At 43.4% G+C, this 20679-nt stretch overlaps 1 protein-coding gene across 15 annotated transcripts in view; it reads left to right on the forward strand.

The window, feature by feature from the left end:
- The window catches only part of CAMK2G (calcium/calmodulin dependent protein kinase II gamma), a 124833-nt gene that overhangs the window by 76415 nt on the left and 27739 nt on the right, over positions 1–20679 (forward strand). For all 15 annotated transcript variants that reach the window (XM_064513842.1, XM_064513844.1, XM_064513843.1 and 12 more), the window contains exons 8-13: positions 819–902; positions 1771–1865; positions 4520–4642; positions 6771–6854; positions 7491–7533; positions 19478–19518. In XM_064513842.1, coding sequence (XP_064369912.1) covers positions 819–902; positions 1771–1865; positions 4520–4642; positions 6771–6854; positions 7491–7533; positions 19478–19518 — 470 coding nt within the window. The remainder of the gene's footprint in view (positions 1–818; positions 903–1770; positions 1866–4519; positions 4643–6770; positions 6855–7490; positions 7534–19477; positions 19519–20679) is intronic.

Raw genomic sequence — 20679 nt, forward strand, 5'->3', positions numbered from 1 at the left:
TTGCAGTCATCCTGAGTATTTTCTCAGCTCTTTTTCAGCACGCTTGCATGTATTTGGCATTGCTACTTCCTTTCCCAGCGTCCCAACCCTCTAGGTCCTTAAGCACAAGCCTAGGTGTGATAGAAGAAAGAATGATAAGTAAGGGCAGAAGATGTGGCTGTTTATTTCTCTATTTTTCTTCTCAGTGTTCAGTAGATGCTAGTGTTAGAGATGAATGCAGCTGCTAAGTTTAGACCCTGTTCCAAATTTTCCTACTGCTCAGGAGTGTTGAGATCTGGAATTTTGTTTGGTCATTTTACAGAAATGAGTTTGACCTGGCCTTCCTCAGGCACATTTGGATCTGGCCTTATCTTTGTTTAGGTAAAACAGAATTAGAAATGAGACCTTCTCAGGCTAAACATCAGCTCTGAGATTCTGCAGTGCGGTGGAGACTGGAGAGATGGCTGCTCCTTCTGGTCTGCCCACACCATTTGGCAATGGGTTGCATCCCGTCCGTGTCTAGCATTTTCAAACTCCAAGTCATACATGTAGCAATGATTTGAGGCCTGGCACAGGAGTTTGTGCTCAGCTGCGTGACACGTCCCTTCTTTCTTTTCCATTTTGACTTGTTAAACAACATGTAGATGCTTAACCCAATCCAATTTTTTCCCCCTTTCTGCTGCTCTACCAGAGGTATCTGTATCTCTAGCAGATATGCATGGGGCAGGGGGGAATGGGTTTTGAACTTTGTTGGCTACCGTTAGTGGATTTTGTGGTATCACAGCATATCTTTTCTGCTTGGGGACTGTAAGTACTTCATGTCATCCATTTCCTGGCAGGGTTTGCTGGCACTCCAGGCTACCTCTCCCCTGAAGTCTTAAGAAAAGATCCTTATGGAAAACCAGTGGATATATGGGCATGTGGTAAGATTCCATCAAAACATTTTACATTTACACAACACCTTTCCGTATATAGGAGCAATTCCTTACGCTCTATTGCTGGGAGGGAATGCAGTGTTCCTTCTTGACAGGTGGGGAGATGAAGGCACATTGAGAATAAGCACCTTGTGCAGGCAGAGCTGATACTGGAGCCTGAATTAATTTGATTTTGGCTCCTAATCCTTTCTTCAGTCCATCTATTGCATGCTTGAGACTCGAGATAGAACCTGTTTGTGCTTTGCAGAGTCAGTTATTTAGGTCACTGTAGCAATTTTCTATTTCACTAACTATGTAGAAGATGAAATATTGAAGGGAGCTGATTTTTAAAAGGAAAAAACAAAGTGTAAATGTATCTGGGACTGGTAAGTTTAAAGCTGTGGTATCAGTGTTGCCTGACATGAACTAAATGTGTCTCTGCAGGCCAGGACTGTTAGTTTTGTCGATGGCTTTCTGTCCCAAGAGCGTGCACAACAAGCATCTAAAAAGCTGTTCCTTGTTAAGAAGTCCCTTGCTGCCAGCAACCCCAAGGGATGTGGCTTAGCTTATCCTTAGAGCAGCTGGGAGTTGTGGCTCAGCAGCTATGACAGCCAGGGGAGGAGGGTAGAAGGACATCCCGCACCTAGTTCTTGCTCCTGGCGGTGGGGGGTAAGAGCTGCACGTGAAGTGCCAGGGCGAGGTTCAGCAGAGGAGAGATTTGTATTGTCTTCCAGCACCTCATAAGACTAAGTATGATGGCAAATGAAGATGCAGAACAGTCATTGCCTTGGGGAGTGTCAAGAGGGAAGGAAGAGGGGCTGAAGGACTAATTGGCATATTAGCCTAACCATAGTGTATCTGTGTCTCTCCCTCCCAGGAGTGATTCTGTACATATTACTAGTGGGGTACCCTCCCTTTTGGGATGAAGATCAGCACAAACTCTATCAGCAGATCAAAGCCGGAGCCTATGACGTAAGGGCACTTTCTTGCTGAGTACCTGCATGGGTGTAGAAGTACTGTTCCACTTAGCCATCCAAAACATGCTGTTCTTTTACTTGGTGTCCAGCACCAGGCCCCAAGCTACCATCCAAAGTGATGATGTTTGGCGTGTTCCTGCACCTTTTTGTCTTCGCTGCCTGGTATATTCTATGGGGCTACTAAAAGGACATGTGGAAAGCATTGTAGTGGGCATCAAGGCACTGCTGGCCATTAGGGAAATGGAGAGCTGGGAATGCAGATGATGGGAAACGGTGTCGTCTGGTGCATTTACCACAGCAAAGTCCTGAAGACTTTACCAATGCGAACTCTTTCATTCTGCTTTCCCTCCGCTCTGCCTGAAAGAGTCTGACTTTATCACGGCCTCACTAAAAGTGTGAGGAAGTGTTCTAAGGAAGTAACTGCTTAACTTACAGCATCAGCTCTCCTCTGCTCCACAGTGGAATTTCCTTCAGCTGTGGAAAGCATGGAGCCCTGTGAGTAGACTAAATGGGAGGGGTGGCTTGGTTGTGGGGATCAGCATAGTGGGTTTGAGGCTCCGGTAAGAAGCCGGGCAGATCCTGGGGCAGTTCTCAGAGCATCCCAAACTGAGGTATAAGAAGTGCCTGAAGGAGAGGAATAGCAAGGAGGTTAGAACTGGGGAGCAAATATGATGTAAAACCTGATCTGGGTACAGTAGTTTGGATACTTGATATAAGTTCTTCCAAGTGAGGAGGCTTGGGAAGGAAGAAGGAACTCCTGAACTTGTAGTTCAAAACCTGTGGGCACAAGTATCAAGAGGAAGTTGGGGAGCTCATTTTACGGGCTGCCCTGGGGGTGGCACATAGAAACCTGGGGTTCTGCTGGACCCCAGTTTCCACCCAGCTTCCGAGCCTGAGACCAGCAGAGTGGCTGTATGTGGGGAGAACAAAAGTCTGCCTGGCCCTATGTCGTGGCTCAGTGGCTTCCTGAGTGAAAGGAAAGTAATGTCTTTGTATCTGATAGCCTTAAATGGACTTCTATTCTTCTCTTGCCTTCCTGCCTCTCTTGTTCCTGTGTTCTTCCTGTGTTGCTTGTTCTCTTTTTTGCACTAATTATATAGATGTGGATTTTCAAAGTACTTTGGGGATTAAATGTCTCTTTTTGCAAGTAATGGAAAGTTAAGTGCCTAATCCTGACACCTCCTATAGTTCATCTTCCTGTTGTTTTTCCATTCCTATATATAATGAACAAGTTCCAGTAGATTCCTCCCTTGTTTTGCCTGGCAGAGAACAGCTCAAGTTTTACTGGCATACATGCACCTGGTGTCCTTACCTCAGCATCTAGGGAGCTGTATGTACTGGACTGTTATCTCTTGACCCACAGAGGAAGTGGTAACTGAATTAGACTTTGTGTTGTTCAGTAGGGGTTTTGCAAGGTGTGACCATGAATGTTTTTGAGTTAATGGGAGGGTGGGAAGTGTCCTGGCTAAAAGCTCAATGTTATGATTTTTAAATAGTCCCTTGCAATGTTTGCAGAACAAATTGTATAATGCTTTGCTGATGCCTGAGAATGCAGAAGAAAGATTATATGCAGATTGAGTATGATGAGTGTATTTTCATGACCCAGCTGAGCAAAGCACAACATGCAGAAGACAGATGGAATAAACTTCCTCTAAGTGCTGTAGTACTGTAAGGAAATATTCTCAATTCAGATCAATCTTCCTTCGTTCCTTCTCCCTCTGCCCCCTCCCTTTAAAAACAGAGGACTTTTAACCCAACAGCAGATTTACCTTTGTGCTGCCAAGTTCATCTGTATTTGTAACATGTACAGTAGGTTCATAGGGGTGAGATATACTGCATTTAGTCTCAACGTGCTGTCATCTGTACCACATCCAAGCATCTGGAGGATGGCTTAAATATCCCATCTTTATCATTACTGGAACTATAGGATGGAACACAGTTACCCCTCATGGATGATCAGCAGCTGAAATACTTGATGTCCTGTTCTTTTTTTCCATGCTTCTGTGTTCCCATCCGCTATCGCATCTCTCTTGCTCTGCAAGCAATGATTTCTGGTATGGTAGATGCTTGCTAACAACTTTCTGGTGCCTTGCTTACACCTAAGTGCCTGGTGTTGTTCCACTGTAGTGTACTTTATGGTGGGGAAAATATACCTGACAGGATGTTGTGTGTTAGCAGTTATTGCTTTCACAAGGTTTTGCTATAGATAAGTGTTTGTGATATTGTATATGCTGTTATAGCTTTTTAGCATGCTACAGAAGGAGCAAGATGAGTTAAAAAAAAAATGCTTGTGTTTTTCATGTCACAACTCAGTTAAAAAGATCTATGACTGTACTTTTTTGACTGGTGAGTATGAATGAAATTCAAAGGTCTGACTGAATCCTTAAGGCTTTTAAAGCTGCTAATCCTCCTGCCTGTATTTGCTGAATGGTACAGGTATGTCCTGCTCTCTGGTACCATTCATTTGTTGGATTCTGTAGAATTTTCATTCAGTGCAGGCTTTCACAAAAATTTATGGTTTTTTCAAATATGTTAGCCCTGGTAGCAAAAGGGGAAAAGCTGGAGTTCAGCTGTGTGGGCGGGAAAATCCCTTCTGCCAGTAGGAGAAGATATTTTGAGTTAATCATCTCTTTCTTCTTCCTCTTTCAGTTCCCATCACCTGAATGGGACACTGTGACTCCTGAAGCAAAGAATTTAATCAATCAAATGCTGACGATAAACCCAGCAAAGCGCATCACAGCTGACCAGGCTCTCAAACATCCATGGGTCTGCGTAAGTGTGTTCCTCTGTTACAGGTTGGTTTGTGGCTCGCTCTTAAGCCTAGAATATTTTAAATACTTCAAATTGTGATTTTTGGAGGCTGACCTGCAGCAAGACAACTTTGTCATTTTGTGGTGCCACTGTAAGAAAAAAAAATCACTTGTTTTTTAGAACAGTTTCTTGCATGTCTGTAGTTTCTGGTTTTCCCCCCATCTCCACTTCCAATACAAATCATCCTGCAATGTCAGATGGAGATGGGGATCAGACAGAATATTTTAGGATTATTTTGTTCTGCATCTCTGCTTCAGTTTATTGCATTGCATCTTTGCAATTTTGGAACATTTTCACCGTGTGGCAGCTAACTAGCTGTAAACCTGAAAGCAATTAAATGTCTTTTGCTATTCCGTGGAGCTTCTGCCTTTCCAGGCCCCTCACATGCGTATTTTACATTTTTTGCAAAGCTGGTGAGGAAATCCTGGAATGCAGCAGGGTTTGGGGAGAAGCACCACCCCTTTTTTCTCAGCAAGATGAAATGATTCCACCTAAGTGTAACCAGATGCTCTTGTCATACTGTAGCATACATCTGTTTTCTAGGTTGTTTTTAAAGTGTGTTCCTTAGTTCATTTGTTCTTGAGAAACTGGTAGTTATTCCTTCTGCTGTAAAATAGCAAATTAGCAATTTAAACTTATATATGTGAACATCTGTGTAACGGTAGTGTGGTTTCTGCTGTCAAGTGATGCAAGTTCCCTGTCAGTCAAAACTTTACACTGAGACTTTGGGCATCTGTGGGGTTTTTTTTTTTAATCTCCCCTATATCTCTCCCAATAGCAGTTTCTGTATTTTTAACCATTGTCTCAATGTATGAAACCAAAGCTGTATGTATTGTTATAGCTCGTGCCCCATGGCAACATAATATAAAACTGTTCAAGGGATGCTTCCCATCCCTAAGTTATGGGGAGTTTGGTTTTGTTTCATAGCCATTTCTCTCTCTCACCCAAACTGCCTGTTGTGGAGTCTGCTGTTTCCATTTGCCCTGTAAATTCTGTATATGCAACATACATTTTCTCTCTGGAAATGTATTTTTCCTCTGAAGTAAATGCAGTAGCAGGTCCTGACTGTTTATCTGAGACACTGACTTTCTTAGCATCTGTAAGCTTCTGACGTATATGTCCCGAACCTTTTTAAGACGAACTGAACAACTGGGCTGCATGAGCAGTGACCATCAAGGCTGTTAGAGGACAGCCTAGCGGCTACCTTCTCCCTCCACACTTAACTAGTGTATACTGCAGCAGGTGATTAGCTTTGAAAACAGGATTGAAGCAGATATTTCCCATGAAACTAGCTGAATCTGGGCATGGTTTACAGTTCTCTCGGCTATTAAAGAATTTTTTCCAAGCAGGAGAGAGCTAATAGAGGGTTTGTACACCCTAGTCTGCCAAGTTAGTCATTCACCCACTGTCCTTGTAAAGGGAATTCAGGCTTGCAGCTCTATGCAAAGCAACAGCTACTTTGGCATTGGTCCCTGGCTTCCTCGTGTGCTCTAAGTGACTGGCAACATCAGTCTCTGGCTTCCTCGTGTGCTCTAAGTGACTGGCAACACTTCTGGGAAGTTCTCTTTTTGCAGCTGATGGGATCCCAGTCTACTGTGTGTGACAGGTATGTGTCACTAGCTAGAGGTTATGCTCAGGTTTTTGCATTGATACAACAGAGCCATATGATCCCCCGTTACACACTGAAAATGTTTCTGCAAAACTGATGCAAAGATGCTGAGCCCTCTGCTAGTTAAGCACTTAGATTCAGTGAGTTGCCATGTCCAAGAGAGATACCACTCGCTAGTATTTATTTATTGCTAGGTGTTTTGCTTTGGAGCTGTTACTAATATAATCTAGACCTTTTCTGTAGTGCCTCCCCTCAGTCACAGTTTCTTGGGCACTGACCTGTAATAGCCAGCCTGACTTAACACTTCTTGCTATATTGGTAAGTTTGTAGGTTATAAACTGGTTGCAGCATTTTGCAGCCATGCAGAGGTGAGAGGCTCAGCCATGTTAGTTTGCATATCATGCTATGTGCAAGTAGAGAGAACTGTGCTGGCTGACCTGGTTAACCAAGTTGCTGATCTTTTCTTGTTCTGTTTTTCAGCAACGATCCACTGTAGCTTCAATGATGCACAGGCAGGAGACTGTGGAATGCTTGAGAAAGTTCAATGCTAGAAGGAAGCTGAAGGTGAGTATATGTTAGTTTGTGTGGGTTTTTTGCTAAGATTAGCTCCCTAACATTAGTGAAGTACCTTATGTCATCTTCCAGTACAGGGTAATAAAGTAGTTTATACTGAGGAGCTGGGTAGCTTCTTTCTCCAAAGCTGTAAGATTCTCCTGCCTCTTGTCTTCTGTGCTGCATAATCACTCCTTCTACTTTCCTGCAAGAGAGTTGAAATAGAGCAACTAATTCTTAAGTTGTGGTGCTAAATTCTGATCATCTCTGCCTGCCTGTAGCAGGCTATCAGATGATACCTGCTTGTACCTAGGGAGAACCCTCTGGCTCCCATATGGAGCAGTTATCTGCTATTTAAAAGCCAGGAAGAAACTGTGTGTCTAAACATAACTCTTAGTGCTGCTTTCCATGTCCTAAGCTATCCTGCCTGGCCTCTAGCTGTCACTCCAGAAAGGCAAGAGTGTCTCAGTGGTCCCATGCTGGATCCAACAGCCATATGTGGGAGTCCTGGATACCCAAGGGCTTTCCAGGGTAGCATTAGGATGCCTCTGCTTTGGCATCTGAATCACTCCCTTCTCTATGGGTCAGCCCAGCCCCTTTCTGAAGTGAGTGAAGCTGTCTGTTATCCCTGCTCTCTCTTCCCCACAGGGCGCAATCCTCACAACCATGCTTGTGTCTCGGAATTTTTCAGGTAAGTTTTCACTGTTCCTGTCCTTCCCCTGGTTTTGTTTTGCATGTGTGTGAGTCAGTGTATGTTTTAACCTATTGGGGGTTGAGCAGAAGAGGAAGAAACTTGTGTTCAAAATCTATTATGGCATAATGTTGGTAACTTTGTCTTGGCTGGTGACCAGTGTGAAAAAGGGAGTGATTAGTTTGTGGGGGAGCACATGTAGCTGTAGTCTGGTACAAGGTAGGAGTAAAGTCTGCTGCCACAATCCCCTGATGATTTTTTTTTTTCTTTTTATTGTCAGCTCATGTTTGGGAAATTCTAGTTGACATTTGTTAGTTTTCCCCTCTAAAACCCAAGAGTCAGGAACTCTTACTCAGTAGCAGCGATTCCTTTAGACTTGAGGCAGGGGCACAGGACAAGTAATAATATTGGCGAGAATGGGGGCACGAGCTATTAGGATATTGTATTATTTTGACTCAACAAAAAAAGATCTGAAGCATCTAGCTATTCGGGTTTTCCTCCCTGGCATCTCAGAAGCGGTTTTCATCCTTTCAAGCCTGACAAATGGTAGTCTGGCTCCCACCCAACTGCATTACGTAGTGCGCTTACTGAAAACACAGTCTAAACATGCAAATCAGTGCTTTTTGGAAGATGATTGTCTTGGCTCAGCACACTGATGTGATGCACTCTCATCTATGTTCCTTGCAATAGAGGCTTTCCACCCAAATGGCAAGTACTGTTCGTTTATTTGCTTTCTTTGCCCTCTTTGCCTTTTTTTCCCTCTGTTAAAATGCACTGGTAGAACAATCACTGAAACTGTACATCAGATTTTTCTTGCACCTGACTACAGCTACTTTCAAGTGAAAGTGTGCTGTATGGACTCTAAGTGATGATGAATGAAAAGGAAGTGTATTAATTTCATCTGGCCATATACTAACGATGAACACCAGCGCTCATCTTCTGTGTGGCGAGAGAATGAACTTCTAACTGGAATGAAAACCTCAGTGAGATGATCATCCTAGCATTCAAATGCACGTTCATGCATACATTCTTTTGTGAAATTAAGACAGGATTTTTAATCTCCTGTATGGATTCAGTGGTGGTCTTTAAATAAAATTAAGGAATTGGAAATCAAGGTACAATTAAGGGACAGCCCCCAACACCTACAGAATTGTTTCTTCTTGATTCTTGCTTTAAAGTGAACCTGTGGCAATATGTTAGGACTATGCAAAAAGTAAGCGTGGCTGCAGCAATTTTTCTTTACTGCATTTCTGAGTTTGGCCTTAAAGGGACAGAATCACTTTCTCCATTTGGTTGTCCCAGGATTGCCCTATGACATATGCTCTATGTTGAAAATTATGCAGTGTTTTCTGAGAATGATTCTGAAATAATTTAACTATTTGAAGAGCTATAGGACATGTGCAGGGCTTTAGCAGAACTATAGGAAGCTTTTAATATTCTCTTGGGCTTTCTGCTCTCTGCTGGTATGAAGAGTCTTTGATCTCTTCACAAAGCCAGTTTTTATTTCACTTAATTGATGATTCTGAAATAGTTGGTATTTTCTTATATTTTTAAACAGCTGATTTAGATTCATTTTTAGTCTACAAATGTTGTCACTTATAATGAAGCTGCAGAAGTGCTTGGGTAAGAAAATCTCTTGTGGCCCAGATTTTGAGTACATGAAATGCCTGAGAGAAGAGTTCTCCTTAATGGTGTGTGACCTATGCATCCGTTTATTCCCTGAGCTAGAATCAAGGAGGAAAAGGCTTGCTCTGCTCGTTCTTCTGTATCTCAAGGGCTGAAGCTGCTGGATGCATGCAGTTCAGTTAAAAGCTGAAGAGAAAGAAATCCTAGGTGATCTATACTGAGTGCAGACTTCTCGGTATTGCTGAATTTTGCTTTAAATATAAGCTGTGATCCCAGGTAATGATATGCTCTGAAAAACTGTCCAGAAAGAACTGTTGTGAATTTAGATGCAAGGCATTGATAGCCTCTGTGGATAGTGTCTGTTGCTAATATTTCCATGCCTTTTAAAGGGGGAGAGATCAGCTATGCTTGTTTTCTTTGGGGGAACTGTGTATAATGAGCTTGTTTTTATTCTCATTACTGTTCTTAAATTTGCTTGGTTTTTTAATTGCTGCAGTTTAAGCAAATATATAAACCTGCTGGAACTGAAGAATAAGGGCACTCTAACTCACAGTAATAAGGTAGGAAGTCCATCTGGGAAGTTTGCGTAGAGCTCAGACTTCTCCTATCGTGACAGATCATGTAATATCACTTGAAATGTCCTGAAATAGCGTTTGTTTCTTCCCCTAAAGACCTTAAGGGTCTTTGATTTCTCTAATTGGATGACCCTATTTTGCAGGCTTCTAAAAACCCCATTTCTAGTAGGCAGACAGCTAGACTTATTAGAAGAGAAGCTTCTTCCTGTCTGGGGACAAGATCTTCTAAAAGTTTCTTCACAGATGTTTTGAACCTAGAGGAAGATGAAAGCTCATGCGACCCTGGTATCAATTAATTAGGTGTGATAGTACTATCTGCAGGAAATATGAGAAGCCCTCTTTATCCTGTTGTCATCGCTATCTCCTGTCAAACATTTTGTAATGTGAAGTTGCTTCATTTGGCAGTGTAGTTTTAGCTTGTGACAAATAGTATGTTTGAAGGGTATGAAGCACTGGGTCTGCAGCAGTACTCTTTCTTCCATCCAAAAAAAAATCTTATTTTTACCAAAAAAAAGTTTCTATTCTTTTGTGAGTAATCTTCAGGTTACTTCCTAGGTTCCTTTTATCCTGGATCAGTTCCTAAAAATAAAGAAATGTGATTTGGCTCCTTTCCACAGTTGTTATATATTTGACAATTTAATATTGGCTGTTTGTGGTTCTTTTAAAAAGACTGCCTCTTAGGTCAGCTGTAGACTATTAAAAGCGGGCACAGTTGTACTTCCTTCAGTGTAAGTTAAGAAATTTTTGAGACCTAGTCCTAATAAGGAGTTTGTAGATGCTATTCACTCTCTGGTAGCTATTTACTCAGCTGGGAGAGAGAGCATTACAATCTAAACCGTGATATGGGGTCTTTGAAGTTGTAACAGGGTACACACATAATGCTTTAGATGCTCATATATGGCTCTTCATGTTCAAAGGATCCAAGCAAGTGCTGATTTGGTCTATCTTTCCACTTACAGAATATAGAAGTACTATGAAGTCAACCTGTTGATTAGATCATATACAAGAAACTCTTGAATCTCCTTCTGAGAAGTAAATGTAAATTCCTTACGGGAGAAGGTCAGCAAAGTTTTCTCAGAATCCTCATAGTTGTAATCTTTGGGGGAGCCTGGATTCATTTCTGCAGATAAAACTCTACAAGTAAGCCAAACTGAGTGCAAAGTTGGAGGAATTTGATTTTCATCTATCTTAGAAACAGCAGTCTTCACAAAGTGCTGAGAAGTGGCTTTTCTTAAGTTAATTTTTATGCAAGACTTAAAGTGGACTATTGGGAATTTTTAGCACTGTTTTCCTAACTGGATTGAAACCATTAATTTAGAGAGAAGTCATCACTGCGCAAACTTCCACCCTCTATAAAGTTCACTTCTCTGAAGTGGGACAGCACAAGTCCTGTGTACTACCCAGTACTCAAAATAGATCCTAAAGCAGACATTAATAGTAATTAAGCCATATGCCTGAACCTCTGTTTTTAACCGATGCTGAGCTTTTTTCTTGGGAATTGTTACTGTTTGCTCAAGACAATTCTGTGAGGGAGGCGTTACAGCAGTTTGTGATAGTAGCTGGAATTCATCACATATCCCTACAGATCCTTATTGACTTTCCTAAATGTGAAGTTTTAGTTTTTTAACTAGTCAGGTGAGGTTGAGAGAGGCTGAAGGCAGATCCAGGGACTAGAGTGCTTTCTTACTACTTAAAGAAAGGCTGGATGTGCACATGAGTGTCTTGTGTAACCTGTACCATTATGCTCTTGAGCTGACTAAAGAGCAAGAAGGAGGAAATAGTATGAATAATAAAGTGGCACTGAAATGTTTCACTGCCCTGCCATACTTGCATTCCAGAAGTACTTGTGAGGCTGCACTTCTGCTGGGATGTGTGTGTGTATCTGTCTATACATTTATATAAATACACACACACAAACATGCAAACGTACACACACACACACACACACACACACACACACACACACGTGTGTGTTTATGTATATAAAAAAGTATATTTATGCTCGGAGTGGAATTTAGGTCCTATCATTTAACCAAAGCAAAGTTAGAATTGTGCAAGCAATATATTTGAAATTTCTGCTGTGTTGTGTTAGTTGCGTAGGTATCCGTTCAGGATCAGAAGTTACACCACCTGATTCATGTAAATACTAACTTCATGGTGTGAATTCAAAGGATGAAAATACAGAGGGGAAGATTTTATCAAGAAGTTTCCAAAGAGCTTTGAATAAATGAATATGAGATCATAAGTGGGAACTACTTTTCCCAAGCAGAAGATGAGGTCATATTTAATGAAAAATTAAGTTGTTTTGAGTAGTTTGTTGTATGTATTAAATTGCTTAAGAAACAGTCAGGGATTTCAGGGAATGATGCACAGCTACTAGAGTGTGGACCTGCTGAACTTACGTACTTCATTGATGGTAAGTAAACCTCCATTTTGCTTCCCAGAATCTCATGGGTTTTACTGCTGCATTTAAGCATTTATCACTATGGTCTGAAAGTCTAGTGCATCATCAGGAGTAGTGGATTTAAATGATAATAATTCATTTTACTTTTATCTTCCTTTTCATGAACTTCATGAGAACTCTGTGAATGCCTTTTCTTGTAGTGTTTGCCCTCCACTTCTTCTTTTCTTGTTTTGGCAGGAAATGGAGGTTTTTTTAATACTACAAATTAGGAGTTCATAAAACTGTAAGAGCACCTGAATTTGGCCCATACTGGGGCATTCGGTCTCAAAGGTCTAGGATCGGTGTTCAGACTGTCCCAACTGTTAAAGCTCTCCTCGTTTGTGTGTACATATGCACAACTTCATAGAGACTGTCTTCCAGGATGTGAAATTTCTGCCTTCATAGAAAGGTGTTTGAAAACCTTAATTGAAATGTCACAGACTATCAAGCAATCAAGCAGGCGCTTTTTTTTTATTTATTTTTTTTAATTCTGTAAATATCCTTGATGGAGAATGTTTTGGTTTTTGAAGCTGGAAGAAGAAAAAAACAGGAAGAAATTGCTTGGCTCTATACAATTTCTCCTTTGCTCTCCAGTGGGAGAGTAATGCCTTTCTTCCTGGTTCTACCCTTCCCTCTCTGCTTGTTTAAAAGAGTGTTTTGAAGTGACCAATGGCTTTCTGTGAACCTTTCTTTATCCTCTTATAGTTCCTTGCACAGAACGACTGTAGGCTTGTTGAAGAATAGAAGCCCTCAGGGAAGGCCGACAGAGGAAGGGGAAATGTTAAATGTAGTTTGCACTTTCCAAGGAGACCTTGCTGCTTGCGTAGCGCTCAGGTGCATTTCTGGTATAGTGCTGTCATTGTGCAGGTGGGGCAAATAGAAGAGCAGGATTTAGAAGAAGAAAAAAATAAATAAATTTCAGCAAGCGAAAGAGCTGATGTTGTAAATTCTGCCAGGCAGTTAGTCCACCCAAATCGATTGTCTATGTATTGGTCTCTCATTTAGTATTTAACATCCCTGTGCAATTGCCAGGGAACTGCTATTGCGATAAGTTCCAATAACAAGCCAGTGGAGAGTCCAGGAGGAAAGAGATTGCTGAGACAAACCAAAATGCTTGGACCACGGTAGAGAATACAAGATGGTGGCTCCGCTCTGTTCTTGGAAATCACTGTGCTCAGGAGTGACTTTTGCCTTAATAGCCATCACGGCAGAGTTGAACAGGTGGTTTTGCTGATGGCAGTCCCTGGTCTTGGAACTGCAGTCATCAGTATGTGAAGGTTTTAAACCTCTCGTTCAGAGATGATGCCAGCTGGCAGAGAAGCGGTTCTTCCTGTGAATGCAGGATCAATTTAGAGAAACATGGTTTAAATGGCTTTCTCATAATATTTAGTTAAAGAAAATAATTGCTTAATAATGTCTTCAATAGTAACGCTTTCTTAAACATGTTCTTCAACTTATTCATGGATACTCCACGCTCCTTGGTAGGAGGATTTAATGGCAACTCAGTCTGGAGCAGTTTATTCCTGCTACTTGCTTTCTGTTGTCCCCCTCTGTAGTGGAAAAGCCTGTGAAAGTTAGTTGGAGTACCTGCATTTAGTTAAATGTTGTCACACAGACATGAGTTAAAACGACAATATACAGCACTGGGCTGAAACTTCCTTCCTGTATCCCTTCTTTTGTCTGTCTTACATATTTAGAAGTCATGCAGTTTTTTCTTTCCTTTTCTCAGCAGTGCAGCACTTTGTAAGTAAAAGGGCTAGTATAGTACTGAAATCTTTCAACTGAAATCTTTTCCTCAAGTCCTACCCGGGAATCAAATAGGTGTGGATTTGACGGTTTGTGCATCACTCTTATCTTATCGTTAATTGGCCTAACTTAAAGAAGAATATTTTGGTGTCCTAGGTTAATCACTTTGGTGTTTAAAAAAAAAAGAAAAAAAGAAAAAATAAAAAAGGCAGGCTTCCAAATTCTACCTTTCCGAGACCTGTTTGCCTCACTCTATTCCTAAGGAGTTAATTTTTAAACAAAGCTCTTACGTGCCACACACAGTGCATGTTTCCTTTGTGTCAGTTTTGAGGCAGCATGTAACTAACGTGCTGCTACCATATGCGAGCTGATGTTGTGTATGGACAGAAAGATGTCATGGGGTGAGGCAGGAGCTCTTCTCATGAGCAGCTGTAGGAGGAACACCGTCAGCCATTGCACTATCTTGTGGAAAGAGTAGTAAGTAGATGTTCTTGAAGCTGTACTAGATTCATGGACGTTAAGTTCTGTATGGTAGCCAGAGATGCCTCTCTAGTACTCTTCATGGCTACTTACTCACTGTTGGTTGGTATGTGGTGAGCTCCAGAAGTGACATCAAGTGGAGAGTTATTTAACTTGGCTTTCTTTGAACTGAGAATGAGGATGACAAGTTGCAGCTCTGGGTCACTGGGAATTCTGTGTTGGTATGACATGGTTTTTATTTTAATAATTGGGTCCTGCCAAACCCAGAATTTTTCATGGCTTAAAAGTTTGTGTTTAAAAGTAATAATTTCTGGCTATTCTTAGACATTCACTTTTGTCTTTTTTTCTTGGACTTTAGCTTTGCTCTTCAGGAGAGTTCTGTTGTAGATACCCTCCTCCTGAAAAAACTCCTCTCATTATGTTTCTGACATGTATATTGGTGCTTATTATTGTTTTAGCTTTTTTAATATTATGATGAGATGAGCTCTGCAGTTTCCTAGGAAGCACTTAGGTATAGGCCCACTGAACCTTTAAAATAACAGCGAAATCCCCCTGGCCCGGCTCTGTCTGCAGGCGCCTGGGAGATGGCCTCAGGGTTGTCCTGACGCCCATATCTGTACTGGCTCTTTCTGACCTTCTGCAGCAGTCGAGTCACCACATGGAGCTGTACTGCACCTGGGCTCTGGTCTTACTGCCACCCTGGGACCAGCTCAGGTTCGTTTTGCAGTGTGCTGGTAGGTTTGCACGCAGGACGGTTGTTGAACAGGAGGCTGGCAGCAGCTATCTCTTCTCAACACCCCGCTCCTCCTCTCTCTGCCCGTAAGTATCAATTCCTAAAGGTTTCTGATTCATGTATCTCTACAGCTCATGCAGATAGGCTGAGCCAGGGCAACTGCTGGTGGTGATTAAACATTTACAAAAGTAAGTAGGTGCCTTGTTGCCCAAGTCAGAGTCGGTCGTCTGTGCTTCCCCTCAACCGTGCTGCTTGGCGCGACCCCTCAGGGCTGCCCCTGCTGTCCTTGTAGACATCCTTCCTGGTCTTTCTGGCTGTGCTGCCGTGGGACTGCGTAGCCTGACATCTCTTCTCGTTAAGCTTTGTTTTCACCTAAATCTACAACTTTCCAAGCAACAGCTCTGTGTCCTCAGGGCCCTGTCTCCCCGCCAGGTTTGCCTTTGTGGGGGGAACATGGTGGCTCCCTCCCTGCCCCACGACACCAGCCCTCCTGCCCCTCGCTCCTTCTGATTGGTGCTGATTGGCTCTTGCTTTACTGTGGCTCTGCCCACTGAACAATTCTGTCCAATCAGGTGGCAGGCAGTGCTGTGCCCCAGCTCCTGCTGCCCCAGCGCAGCTTGGGCTGAGCAAGGGCCGAGGCACGCGTTGCCCCGGGGCTCGTCCTGCACCCGCGCACAGCCACCGCACTCGCTGGCTGGCGGGCCGACGGGGCGAGCGGGCTGTGCCTGACCTGGCTCCAACCCACGCTGGCCTTGCCGCGGTGGTGACGGGGTGCGTGGAGGGTCTCCCCGGGGAGCCGGCCCGCAGGTGTGGGAGGGTGCAAGGGGCCTCGGTGTTGTCAGTGCCTGCTGATTTGGAGCTGCGAGCTGTGACCAGATTGTTGAGCCAAAGTCATGGTGTTGTCAGCCCAGGGTGAAGGGAAGCGGGAGCACGTGCTTCCATTGCGTCGAGATGAGGTGGTTTCATTGTGGCCTTTTGGTGGCTAGCTGCTTTGCAGTGCCTCGCTGCAGTTTGCTGGGGGGCTCGGAGGACTTTCCCCTGTAACAAGGTCTCTTTCTTCACTAAAATAATTCTACACATCTTGGAGAAGTCCCCTAGTGTGTGTGTGTCTGTCTCTCTCTCTTCCCTGCATCCCCCAAAATATTATCTGGAAGCTCAACCGAGGTGAGAAGCGTAGCTGGGATTTGACAGCTGGAGCTAGGGCAAGCCCGGGGCAAGCTGGGCAAAGGGCTGCTCCTGCTCAGAGAGGAGCTGGGCTGGTGGTGGGGAAGCACTCTGTGGCTTCATTTAGAGACGATATTTTAGGCCCTTGTGGAAATTCCCCTCTCCATCGCCCGCCTTTGGCTCTGGTACATGTGGAGTGTCTAGTGTTTATTGTCTGCGAGTTCAGCACTAGGGATTTGTGCTTCTGCCAGGAGCATGGTCCAGAGCCCCGGCTGTTTTCTGTGGAGGCCAAGACTGAGATATGTTGGAAGAGGGTGGGGGCATACAGAGTGTGTGAGGGGGAGGTCTTTTGTGTTTCTCATCAGAGATTAACTGAAGGGTGTCTTGTTAAACCAGGAATAGAACTGTGCTTTTAAGTTAGCGGGTTAGCTATCTGTGCCTCTGCATTACTTCATTCCAGAGGAACTTGTAACTCCACCGTGAAGGGGTGATTTAATCCTTTTAATGTACAGAAAGTGCGAAGGGTGGTGAAAATAAATATTAGTATCTCTTGCCTGGAAATCTGTAAAGCATGGTTGCAAGGCCATTTCCTGTACAGTAAAGGATTTGCCTTCATATGTCCTTGGACTTTTCCATACCTGTTGTCTCTTTTGCTAAGCTGAATGTTGGTTTTTGCCATGTGTCCTTTCAAGTGCTTCTTGTTACAGGAAGCCTTGTCTGTTGCTTGCTGTAGAAATTCTTCTTGCATCATCTCTGATTTCTGTCTCACAGCATGCACAGGTTGACCTGTGGGTAAATCTGCATCTGTCTTCCTTTTGTTTGAAGTCTCTGCAGTCGTCTTTGTGTGAGTGCCTTTTCTGGGCTCCCAGTTGTCCTTGCAAACCACTGTATGGTGCATGAACTAAACAAACCACGAACTGAATTTCTTTCTGCAGTGCCGGGATGCTAACAGGGCTGTGTGAGAAATGTGCAGTGCAGAGGTGCAAGCAGGGGAGTGGGCTAGACAGGGGGGTGGTGTCAGGGGCAATACTGGGTCAGCTTTATAGGGTGTTGGACTACATGAAGGGGCTCTTGGCTGAATTTGTTGCAACTCCACAGAATGTGTTTTTAGGTGTCCTCTTTCTGCAGAGGCCAATGTGAGCTTCCAGGGAAACTCCGAAAAGCATGAAAAATGTTGATGCCCAGCTTGTGTCTGGGTCATCCCCAGGACATATAGTGGTGCTGCTTCCCATCTCTGACGGTGTTTTGGTTTTGTTTTGTTTTTTTTGTTTGTTTTTTGGTTTTTTTGTTTTTTTGCTTCAGGAATATCCCCTTTTTGCTAAGCATATTTGCTAAGTTGCAGAATCCTCCACTCCTTCCTGATATTGTAAGGCTATAGCACTTTTGTGTGTTTTCAGCAGCAATCGTTTTCAACAGTAGTTGTGTGAATTGCTGTGACGTATATGTGGTATAAATGCTGGACCCCTTTTGACCACATGGTCACCTCGTTCTACCTCTCACATACATATGGAATCAAGCTGGTCTCCTTCATCGGGCCCCGAAGGTGGCAGGAGCTCATCTGTTAGATTCACTCCTGCACTGTTCGAGTACATGTGCACTCAGCAAAGAAACTGTTGCAGGACAGATGAGTTGCCTGGGACGTTTGGTCCACCCAGTTTAATGCATGCACATTGGGGCATTGGGTTTTGACACATCACATGCAGAAGACCTCTGCATGTAATTCTTCCAATGTCCTTGGGTGGCTTCTGAGGGCAGGAATTAAAACAAATTCCTGATCTACGATTACATCTGCATTAGGGAGTAGAATTAGGAAGACCAGTTCAGAGATGATGATGTGTATATATGGTGCCACTTCTTTATTGTGAGGAGAAGCTGTTGTCATCTGCAGCAGCTCAGCTGACATTGTCTATTTAATACATATTTATAGGGTCACATGGCAGGGAAGGTGGGGTGAGAAACACTTTTGACAGAAAACTTGAACGGTTACTTGGATATTGTAAATGCAAACTCCACTATACGGACGTTTTTGTTGTGGCATCTCTTGCCTAATATTGGTGGCTCTAGAGAGAAACCAAACAGTGTACATGAGTTTGCTAGCTTGTCTTTGGGAGTGGAGTATTTCAACAGTGGTGTAAGAACTGTCTTACGACTTCCCCTTTCTCTAGGCCTCATCATTGCTGGAGCTAAAATTCAGATCAAGTGCCTGGACCCAAATGTTTCTCAGCAGCTGCTTAGGAGAGGCATATCAGTGTGTTGGTCCAGCAGGTGTCTCGCATGCTGTTTATGGTAGGGGTTGAAACAATAGGGTACAGTCTTCATGAAGAGGCAAACTATGTTTTATATCTGTTGAGACTGTAGACAGCATCTCACTGTTGACAGTCACTGTCAGCATATCACTTTCCTATACTAGATGGAGCACCTCCCTCATCAGTCTCAAGTATGCCTTCTGCCAGGCATTTGTTGTGGCTTCTCTGTATGAGCTTATCATGCTCTCACTTTCTTTGCAAGAGCCGATTGTACAGCTGAGCACAGCAGAGCATCTTTTTCTCTCAGTGAAGAAATTCAGCCTAGTTCCCACCTCTGTTCTCTCTCCCCCCCGCCTTTTTTTTTTTTTTAACGACTATCAGGCATTGCCTTTTGCACTTCTTCAGTCTGTTCCTTTCTGCTATCCCAGATGTTCCCCTGGGTAATTGTGGATTGTGGCAGTAATTAGGAGGCCTTTGCATTATCGGTGCCCCCTTTATGAGCAAAGTCTGTTATGTAAATGGCTGGACTTGAAGGGAAAATCTATATCCTGCTGCAGAGGTGTGTCAGATTTCTTTAACTTTTTCCCCTCTAAGTGCTGCCACTTCTGGAAGGGGTCACAGTGTGTGAGTAGAAGATTGAAACAGAAGAGCTCTGAAGTCTCATTTCAGACTCAGTCTTTCTGAGATTGTGAAAGTGGGAGCACTTCTGCCTAATTATATGTGCAATAGACTGGATGGGCCACCCTCTGCTACCTGGATGGATCTGAAGACTGGTCTGGCCTGGCTCGTCTTCCAGCTCTCCTACTGTTAGACAGAGGAATTAGCAGGATGACTGTCCTTCTGAAGTCCCGTGCAGTTTTGAGGGAAGTGAGGAGAGAGAGCAGAGTCTTGAAACCAAATTCTGACCTACTTTTCTTGTTTCTCTCCACAGCTGCCAAAAGCCTGCTGAACAAGAAGTCAGATGGAGTGAAGGTAAGTTCTCGCTTTCCCATCTCACTGTCCCTCCCCCCCCCACCTGAACAGGATCCCCTCCCAGGCTAAAACCACAGCACTGTCTTGTGGCTTGGATTGTTATATTCAGTGTATGGTTATGCAGCCCTGGGTGGGATTTTAATGTTTCTTACATGTTGCAAAACTGGCTAGGTGCACCATTGTACCAACAAGGTTTCTTTTCCTCCTTCCTGTAAAGCATGGAGAACTGGCCAATGCTGTGGATTAGAAAGATTGAGGACCAGCTCCAGTGTGGCACATACTTCTGACTAGTCTTATTCTGTTCGGTACAGAATGCTTTTGGGTATAGAAAATGCCCAGAACAATTGTCAGTGGTGGACGATACCCCACAGACCCCATGGAAATCACTTTGCCTCACCCTGTTGCCAGATGCTGAAGGCTGAGCCACAAAAAGGAGTGGGAAATAAGGAGCATTCAGATGTTACTGTTTGGACAGAATGGAATCTGAGTTTCATATTAAGTTCAACATAAACTCCCCTCCCCTGTTCCCTGCTGAGGAGAATTATTTTTTCCCCACTTAAGTTGCATTCTGTGTGTGCATGGTCATCCTTTAGTTCTGTAGGTCAAATAGGCCAATGTCAAGACTGTTCGTTGTTCAGGCAGCAGCTCTTTGCCCTCTGGTACTAGAGTAGCAACAGCTAGGGGCTTGAGGACTGTCTTTTCTTGACTTTCCGAAGGATAACTGTCCTCCACCTGGGAAGGGAGTGTTTGGTTTATTTGCTTGCACTTCTATTTGAAGCCCAAGCCTTTCATTGCAGCTGTAAGTGAAATAGTTCATCTTCTGGTTTTGCACTGTGACAGTCTTCATTCTCCCTCTGCTGGGGGATTTTGACATGCACACTGAAGGACCAGCCCACTTGTTCTCTCCTACTCTTTTGGCCTTTTTGCATTTTAGTGAGATCTGGTTTCTGGAAAGTTCACCATACAAGTAGGTTGGTGGAAAAAAAGAAATGTTTTCAGAGGAGTTGTGTTTATTTTGGGGGTTGCTGTAATAAATCCTGTGTTCTTGCAGTTCTGCTGTGTCCTGCCCAAATGAGACTGAAGCCTGGGTTTCTTTGCCCAAAATGATATGTGGAACTGCTGGTTTTGGCCTAGGATACACATCTTTGAAATGTGCCTGCA

This window comes from Dromaius novaehollandiae, chromosome 6 (assembly GCF_036370855.1).
Source record: "Dromaius novaehollandiae isolate bDroNov1 chromosome 6, bDroNov1.hap1, whole genome shotgun sequence".
Lineage (NCBI taxonomy): Eukaryota > Metazoa > Chordata > Aves > Casuariiformes > Dromaiidae > Dromaius > Dromaius novaehollandiae.